Raw genomic sequence first — 9,771 nt, 5'->3', positions numbered from 1 at the left:
TCAGTTATTTTACTTTATGCCCCTCGATTTCTAACTAGTTCATTTTTAAAGTTTCTATATGGTTATTGATATGTTCTATTTTAAGAGGTGGTGTTCTTCTAATTTACTTCAGTTCTTTGCCTATTGTTTTCTTTAGTTCTTTGGGCCTATTTAAGACAGGTAATTTAGTCCGTGGAGAGGAAGTTGAATGTCTTGGCTTTTCATAGACATTTATTTCATTTTGTGACTTGTATACATTCTGTTTTGTGTGCCTCATATTTTTTTGTTGAAAATTGGAAGTTCTGTGTGGCAAACCAGGAGATCAGATTCTCAAACTTCACAGTTTTTTTTGTTATACTTGTGGGCTGTAGTTTTCTGTTTTTGTTTGGTTTTCTTCAGACTTTCTGAAACGATTTTGCAAAAGTTCTGTTCTTTCTCCTGTGTGGTCTCAGCTTATCCTGACTGACACTTGTCCTCACGGAACTTGGTGACGAGACGACCCAGGCGAGTGCTTCCTTATATTCTGGGCTGAAACAGAACCTAAGGAATCGTGAACAAAGCATTCCAGAGCCACGGTTTAGCAGTAACATGTCCAGCCTTGATCTGAGCCTCCCCATCCACGCCCTGGCTGGACTGACAGAGTAGCCACATGCTGGGCAGTGCATCAGGGTCACACCAGAATGTCCAGGTTCACCTCAAATCCCTTTTTTCCTGCCAACACTGACAGAGAAAGGCAGTTTCCTTTAGAAAGAGAGCCAAGCCCTGGGTTGTCAGAAACACTGAGCTTCTCTTTGTTCTTAAAGTCTGCTTGTGACAGTGAACAGGGCCTGGGGATCAGAAGCCACCAATGCCAAGCCACGTTCTGCGACACGCCCCCAGCAACAGGGCATGGAGAATGCAGCCCTCGCTGACTGGAGGTTGAAGGGCTGGTTTACTCAAACACAGAAGACCCTTAAAGAACTGAACTGTACATGAGAATGGGCAAGGAAAACTTTACCATTGTCTTCACAGAAGCCAGCAGAGCTACTTTCTGTGAAAAGATGCAATTGGAAAAGATGCAGAAAGTGTTGAACACCCAAACCAACCCCATGAGCGTGCTGGCCATCCTAACACGCTGTTCTCTAATTCTGAATGGAAGAGTTCCTCACCCAAGACATGAGCATACATGCAATTCCAGGCTGAAAGATATGTTGGGAGAATATTCTAGCGGCAAATTGACGCACTGGGCTTGGTGGTTTCCACAACTGAGGCCACCCCAGTATTCCCAAAGAGAACAAAAATTTTCTTCATGATTAACTTAAAGCAAATAAAATATAAGAAAATGTTAGCAATCAGTGCTCCATGAGCATGGGTCAATAAAATTTCAAGCTGGAGAATAACTACTCCCATAAATGTGAGTATATTTTGAAAGGTTTTATATAAGAAAACAAACTAATTAGAGTTATGCAAGAAGAGATAATTTTCTCTATGTTGTGTATGTACAGATATGGTATGCGTGTATACGGAGACATACATGTGGCGCATTATATTATAGATCCCAATCAGTGAAGAAATTCGATGTGCAAGGATGTGAAATAATATATGCACCACAGCTTAGAGTTTTGTGTTTCTCAATTTGCCTTCAGGAGACAAAAGGAATTGAGGGCTGCCTTGGCTTTGAATGTGAAAGAAGAGAATCTAGCAATCACCAGGGAGGGAGATGATTAAATGAAAGACTATTTACTTCAATCACCTTAATGTAATCAAATCCTTTGCTACGCTACCTCCAGTCTCCCAGTTTTACATTTTTATCCGTGAACTCTGATCATCTATAATATATTTAATACTTGAGGAACCTGTTTTTGAACATTAAAAAAAGAACTGAATCTCATTTTACATATGTTGTGATGCATGGGAAATAGTAAGATTATAACAATATCTTCTATGTTTTTAGATGCTAAAACAGAAAAAGAAAAACAGGACTTTCACTGGCCGACTGTCTGGAAACAGTTGTGGGATTTCTTTTCTAAGCTTCTTAATTAGAATCTTTACAGTATAGAGAAAATGTTTTTGAGAGTTGACCATGGTCTTTGGAGTGTCCTATTAGCAACCTCTCAGTAGGTTTAACGCACCTCTGTTATTGAAATGTGAAAAGATGTTACATTTATAATAAAAAAAAAACTATTTGAAAGTAGCATTACTGATTTTAGAGTTTTTGTCACTTGAATTTTTAAAAATTTAATTTTAATTAATTTTCCAAATTTTATCAATAGGCATAATCTTTAAGATCTTATCCAAAATGATTATATGGTAATATTTTGTCCTTGTTAATTAAAAAACAGCACTCTGAAAACACAATCGTCTTCCTTTATGGTAAAAACCTGTGCCAATAGTAACACTCTCAATGACACCAGAATTCAATCAAAAGCTGACTAGATTAAAGAGGTGGGGAAGGGTGTGGCTAATTGGGTGGAGAGACTCCCTGCTAAAAAGCCCCTGGCAGCCAGCTCTCACTCCGGGTCTGAGCTATCAGCAGAAGCAGCTGGAGGCCAGCGGAGGAAACTCGGGAAGGTGAGTTCAATTGTATGAAATTCATTTTTACAAACGGTGTAGGAGAGCCTGGGGAAATGCAATAATTTTTTGATGCCACAGGTATTGTCTGAGGCCAACTCCATCACAGACACACTGTGGTTTTGGGGGATAATGGGACCACTGCCCTGGTAGCAGTTAGGTGAGTCTTAGATTTTCTTTTTTTCTTTTTTTTTTTTTTGAGACGGAGTTTCGCTCTTGTTACCCAGGCTAGAGTGCAATGGCGCGATCTCGGCTCACCGCAACCTCCGCCTCCTGAGTTCAGGCAATTCTCCTGCCTCAGCCTCCTGAGTAGCTGGGATTACAGGCATGCACCACCATGCCCAGCTGATATTTTGTATTTTTAGTAGAGACAGGGTTTCAGCATGTTGACCAGGATGGTCTCGATCTCTTGACCTCGTGATCCACCCGCCTCGGCCTCCCAAAGTGTTGGGATTACAGGCTTGAGCCACTGCGCCCGGCCTAAGTCTTAGATTTTCAATACCAAGGCTAGACAAATGACGATCTTCATTTTCTTGAATTTCATCAGAATCGGCAGACTTACGAGAATGACGAACAGAGTTTCGGTGGCTGAGTTACTCACTGTCAGGTTTTCCTATGAGTTTTGCTTGGTTTTCCTATTCTCCGCTTCCCACAAACCCTGCCAACCACCATTTTTCTGTGATTTTCTGATTCTACAAGATCAGCCAACTCAGATTCCACATAACTGAGATCATACATTATTTATTTTGCTTGGCCTCACATATTTCTTCTCACATAATGCCCTCAGCCTTCATCCACATTAGTGCAAATGCCAGGATTTCCTTCTTTTTTTATGATTGAATACTTCATTGTATATAGCATCATTTCCTTATCCAGTTTTCTCCCACAGACACTGGGGCTGTTTCCATGGCTATTATGAATAATGCTGCAGTGAGCCTGAGTGCAGATATCTCTTTGCCATGCTGACCTCATTTCTTTCATGTATAATCACAGAAGGAGGATGGCTGGAACACAGGCAGTTCTATTTTTAATGTTTTCATAAACTTCCCTACTATTTTCTATAGTGGTTGTACCAATTTTCTTTCCCACCAACAGTGTACAAGGGTTCCCCTTTCTCCACATCCTTACTAACACTTACCTTTTGTCTTTTTGATCATAGCCATCCCGGTAGAGGGGACGTAATACCTCGTTTTGGTTTGGCTGCTGGAGGGCTCAGGAGAGTCTCTGGATGCCAGAGAGACCCCAGCCCCTGCCAGTTTCCAGGTTCTCGCTGCTGTCAGGAGAATGAATTCAGCGATGAGCCAGAATGAAGTAAAAAGCAAGAAGCTTCTATTCCAAAGCAAAAGCACACACTTAGAAGTGTGGGCATGATTCTGAGAGCTGGTGGCATGCAAAGGAGTTTGGGTTTTCTATTGTTTACGAGCGCTTCTAATTAGGAAGTGAAATAATCATTCGGTGTTCTGGGATAAAAGCAGAGATTTTGTAGAATTGGGGACGCACGCATTTTTATACTAAATATGGGCATGCTGGGGTTGGCCACGGCACTGGAAGGTGTGTGATTTAGTGTGGTGATGACCACACTAAACTAGTAATTAGTGTGGTAATTAATGGTTTCAGCCAGCTGAACTCCCTCCTGCTTTTTAGCACCTTATCAGCCCAGGGTCCACCTCGTCCTTGTAATTTTAATTACAAGTGGCTCATTGTAACAGCCACTGTTTTGCTGTTATGTGAAATTGTCACTTGATATGTTCTCGATTCTCCTGTGACCACCCAGTCTTCCTGTCTCAGTTCTGGTCTGCATTTCTCTGATGGTGAGTGAAGTTGAGCACGTTCTTCAGTACTTGTTGCTCATTTGTATGTGTTCTTCAGAGAAATGTCTGTTCAGGTTTTTGCCCGTTAAAAATGAGATTAGTTGAGGTTTTTTCTTTTTGCTATTGCCTTGAAAAAATTCTTTATATATTTTGGATATTAATCCATTGTCATATAGATACAGTTGCTTTTTTTTTTTTTTCCTATGCAGAAGATTCAGTTTTACTTAGTACAACTTATTTATTTGTATTTTGTGTCTTGTCCTCATGGTGTGCTATTGGGCTTTTTCCACCACATCCAGTTTGCACAGCTGGGGAAGTTGAAGGTCTTCAAATGTACTCCAGCACTGTCCAATAGAAAACATAATATAACCCACATAGGTAATTGTAAATTTATTTTTTGGTAGTCGCATAAAGTATAATGAGACAAGCCTAATGTAAAATTCATGACTCAAATTAAATTTACTCAAAATGTAATCATTTCAACATGTGAGCAACTTCTCAAGCAGATAGTTCACATTCTCTTTTTCTCTATGTCTCTTTCTCTTTTTTTTTTTTTTTTTGAGACGGAGTTTCACTCTTGTTACCCAGGCTGGAGTGCAATGGCGATCTCGGCTCACCGCAACCTCCGCCTCCCTGGTTCAGGCAATTCTCCTGCCCCAGCCTCCTGAGTCGCTGGGATTACAGGCACGCGCCACCATGTCCAGCTAATGTTTTGTATTTTTAGTAGAGACGGGGTTTCACCATGTTGACCAGGATGGTCTCGATCTCTTGACCTCGTGATCCACCTGCCTCGGCCTCCCACAGTGCTGGGATTACAGGCGCGAGCCACCGCGCCCGGCCCAATGTCTCTCATTCTCTATGTCTTCAAAAATAAAAGTGTATTTTGCTCACAGCACATCTCCATTTGGATAAGTCCCATTTCAGGTGCTACCATATCAAACAGCTCAGGGGAGACCCCTTTACTATTTCAACACAAAGTCTTTCACCGAATCACGCCTTTTGTTCCAATGAGTATTACAGATATTAGAAGTTCAGGGCCTCAAGTCATTTACATTTGTATTTATGTTGTCTCTTTGTCACTAGTAGTAGTGATTGTATCATACAATGATACCTGTCTGCATGTAAACACAAAAGGTCCCAAGCACTATCGGCTGTTCATTCAGCTCACGGAAATTCTAATACCATGCTCATTTTTTTTCCTGTAGACATTTGCCATGGCTGAACACTTCAAACAAGTAATTAGATGTCCTGTTTGTCTAAATGATCTTGAAGAAGCGGTGCAACTGAAATGTGGATATGCCTGCTGCCTCCAATGTGTCAATTCACTGCAGAAGGAGCCCCATGGGGAAGGTGTACTATGCCCCTTATGCACCGTGGCCTCTCAGAAGAATGACATCAAGCCCAAGTACAAGCTGAGGGCACTGATTTCCATCATCAAGGAACTAGAGCCCAAGCTGAAATCTATTCTAAGGATGAACCCAAGGATGAAGAAGTTTCAAGGTAAGGAATCTACACGACCTTCCACAACCCATAAAAAGCACTGGAGGCCGGGCGCGGTGGCTCTCGCCTATAATCCCAGCACTTTGGGAGGCTGAGGCGGGTGGATCATGAGGTCAAGAGATCGAGACCATCCTGGTCAACATGGTGAAACCCCGTCTCTACTAAAAATACAAAAATTAGCTGGGCATGGTGGCGCGTGCCTGTAGTCCCAGCTACTCGGGAGGCTGAGGCAGGAGAATTGCTTGAACCCAGGAGGTGGAGGTTGCGGTAAGCTGAGATTGTGCCATTGCACTGCAGCCTGGGTAACAAGAGCGAAATTCTGTCTCAAAAAAAAAAGCACTGGAAAAACAACTTTCAAACATTTTTTAAATATGGGCGTTAGCAGAAGTCTGTCATCTACAACTTTTATGCTTCACAAACAGCAGTATAGAACTGCACCTTTGGGTATAGATTTTCATGGAAACTGCAAGTTTGTACAGTCATTTGGAGAGATAGCGACTGTCTTTCCCTTCATGTATCTTATGGATTCAATGGAAAAAATGCTTATCAAATTATGCAATAACTTAATTCAAAAGGAATTTCTACGATGAATAAGGTGGATATGTTGTAGTTATTATATTCATGCGTTCTATACATAAAAGTTGACCTTATCAGGCAGCTAAACAGGAAATTTTTGATTTGGGAAAGTAGACTAAAAGAAGTAAAAGTGAACAATATATTTCGGTGTTTGCAGTAAAGGGGCAGAGGGAGTCTGTAGTGTGTGTCTTTGCTGAACTGCTGGCTCTTCTTTCCACAGTGGATATGACCTTGGACGTGGACACAGCCAGCAACTATCTTACCATTTCTGAAGACCTGAGGAGCGTCCGATGTGGGGATTTCAAGCAGAACAGGAGAGAGCAGGCTGAAAGGTTCAGCTCTGCACTGTGTGTCCTGGGGACCTCTCGCTTCACTTCTGGCCGCCATTACTGGGAGGTGGATGTGGGCACCAGCAAAATATGGGATGTGGGCATTTGCAAGGAGTCTGTGAATCGGCAGGGGGACATTGTGCTTTCTTCAGAACTCGGCTTCTGGACTGTGGGTTCCAGAAAAGGACAGATCTTTGCCGCCAGCACTATGCCTTTGACTTTTCTCTGGGTGAGTCCCCAGTTGCACAGAGTGGGGATTTACCTGGATGTAGGTATGAGGTCCATTTCCTTTTATAATGTTAGTGATGGGTGCCATATGTACACGTTCAACGACATTCCTGTTATCGAGCCTCTGCGTCCATTTTTTTCTCATAAACGTGAAACTCAAGATGATCAGAGCTCCCTGAGTATCTGTCCTGTGATCAATCCAGACAGTGCCAGTCCCCCGGTTTCTTCTGGGGAAAGGAAATAAACATTTGAACATAATCAGCGACAGCAAGTTTCTGTGTGTCCGTAGCCAGAGCTAAGAACATTTCTGCTGGATACACACAGGTACAAAGGGATAGAAGGGAAATATCAGTCATTTTGTAAACCACGAACAGAAAGCAATTATATTAATTAGGGGAAAATTACATTTTATGTATAAAGTTTGTCATATTTTCTTTGGGGCTTATGTTTATTCTTTTGTTCAATAAATATTTTGAAATTTCAGATTCATTCGTCAGTATTTTCTATTATCTGCAAGATCAATGCACTATGTGTTATGGAAGTAATGAACTAAATAATAATTGGAATGTGAGCCAACAGAGTAATTTGTTTTTCAAATGATGAGAACTTATTTGAATACAGGAAAGTTAAATATCTATGTATTCAATTTAACCCAACAAGTAAACACTGACATTCAAGTGTACACTGAGTATTTGCCAGAGTAGATATGTGGGGTCATAGACAAAACTCATTAATATTAAAATTGAAATAATATACATCCCATTCTCTAATGACAAGAGAGTTAAGTTAGAAATCAGTAATGGGTCAGGACATCGGCATAGGCAAGGACTTCATGACCAAAACACCAAAAGCATTGGCAACAAAAGCCAAAATAGACAAATGGGACCTAATCAAACTCCACAGCTTCTGCACAGCAAAAGAAACAGTCATTAGAGTGAATCGGCAACCAACAGAATGGGAAAAAACTTTTGCAGTTTACACATCTGACAAAGGGCTGATATCCAGAATTTACAAAGAACTAAAACAGATGTACAAGAAAAAAACAAGCCCATTCAAAAGTGGGCAAAGGATATGAACAGATACTTTACAAAAGAAGACATACATGAGGCCAACAAACATATGAAAAAATGCTCATCATCACTGGTCATCAGAGAAATGCAAATCAAAACCTCACTGAGATACCATCTCACGCCAGTTAGAATGGCGATCATTAAAAAATGAGAGAAATAGGAACACTTTTACACTGTTGGTGGGAGTGTAAATTAGTTCAACCATTGTGGAAGACAGTGTGGCGATTCCTCAAGGACCTAGAAATAGAAATTCCATTTGACCCAGCAATCCCATTACTGGGTATATATCCAAAGGATTATAAATTGTTCTACTATAAGGACACGTGTACACGAATGTTCATTGCAGCACTGTTTGCAATAGCAAAGACCTGGAACCAACCCAAATGCCCATCGATGATAGACTGGATAGGGAAAATGTGGCACATATACACCATGGAATATTATGCAGCCATAAAAAACAATGAGTTTGTGTCCTTTGTAGGGACACGGATGAACCTGGAAACCATCATTCTCAGCAAACTGACAGAAGAGCAGAAGACCAAACACCGCATGTTCTCACTCATAGGCGGGTGTTGAACAATGAGAACACATGGACACAGGGAGGGGAGCACTACACACTGGGGTCTATCGGGGGGAAATAGGGGAGGGACAGTAGGGGGTGGGAAGCTGGGGAGAGATAGCATGGGGAGAGATGCCAGATATAGGTGATGGGGAGGAAGGCAGCAAATCACACTGCCACGTGTGTACCTATGCAACAATCTTGCATGTTCTTCACATGTACCCCCAAACCTAAAATGCAATAAAAACAAAACAAAACAAACAAACAAAAAGAAATAGAAAACAAAACAAAAAAGAAATCAGTAATGGGAAGAAATCCATGAATCCTTTAAATCCATGGAAGTTAACCCTTTTAAATAAACCCTGATCAAATATTAAATTACACTGGAAATTACAACTATCCTGAACTGAAGTAAAATTCACAAAATTTGTAGATGCAGTTGAAGCTTAGTGAGAAACTTGCACTAATAAAAACTTTAATCAAATAGAAAGAAAATACCATAATCAGTGATCTTTACTTCCACTTCGTTACTTAAGAGCAACTCAGCTGCAAAGTAGACGGAAAGAAATAATGAAGACCATAGTGGCGATTGACAAAATAGGAAATGGCCATGTATGATACAAAATCAACGGTATACTAAAAAATTTACATATAATTTAAAATTGTATATGTATATGTATTCAATTTAGCCCAACAACTGAACACACACATTCAAATGCACACTGAGTATGTCAGAGTAGACATATGTGGTCTTAGAGAAAGCTCATTAATTTTAAAATTGAAATAATATGCACCCTGTTTCTAATGGCAAAAGAGTTGAATAACAGATCAGTAACAAGAAGCCATATATACGTAACTTTTCACATCTATGGAAATTAAGTAACCACTTCTAAATAAAATTGTGATCAAATATGAAATTACAATGGAAATTACAACTATCCTAAGGTAAACGAAAATAAAAGCACAAAATTTGTAGATGCAGTTGAAGCTTAGTGAGAAACTTATATTAATGAAAACTCAAATAGGAAGAAAATACCATAATCGGTGATCTCAACTTGCACTTTAAGTTACTTAAATAAGAGCGATTCAACTGAAAAGTAGATGGAAAGGAGAATACAGACTGTAGTGGCAATCAATAAAATAGAAACTGGCCATATATTATATAAAAC

The 9,771-nt window shown here is 40.3% G+C and overlaps 1 protein-coding gene across 1 annotated transcript; it reads left to right on the top strand.

Moving 5' to 3' along the window:
- The first annotated feature begins 2,493 nt into the window (after positions 1 to 2,493).
- LOC116539918 (ret finger protein-like 4A) lies at positions 2,494 to 7,247 on the top strand. The gene is made up of 3 exons (XM_032263162.1): positions 2,494 to 2,529; positions 5,546 to 5,840; positions 6,637 to 7,247. The coding sequence occupies exons 2-3, from the start codon at positions 5,555 to 5,557 to the stop codon at positions 7,215 to 7,217; spliced, it is 867 nt and encodes a 288-aa protein (XP_032119053.1). The 5' UTR covers positions 2,494 to 2,529; positions 5,546 to 5,554; the 3' UTR covers positions 7,218 to 7,247.
- Positions 7,248 to 9,771: the final 2,524 nt, after the last annotated feature.

Source organism: Sapajus apella, unplaced genomic scaffold, assembly GCF_009761245.1.
Source record: "Sapajus apella isolate SASKATOON/1434 unplaced genomic scaffold, GSC_monkey_1.0 scaffold135, whole genome shotgun sequence".
Classification (NCBI taxonomy): Eukaryota; Metazoa; Chordata; class Mammalia; order Primates; family Cebidae; genus Sapajus; species Sapajus apella.
Note: the sequence above shows the minus strand (reverse complement) of the source record. Positions and strands in the feature narration are given on the sequence as shown.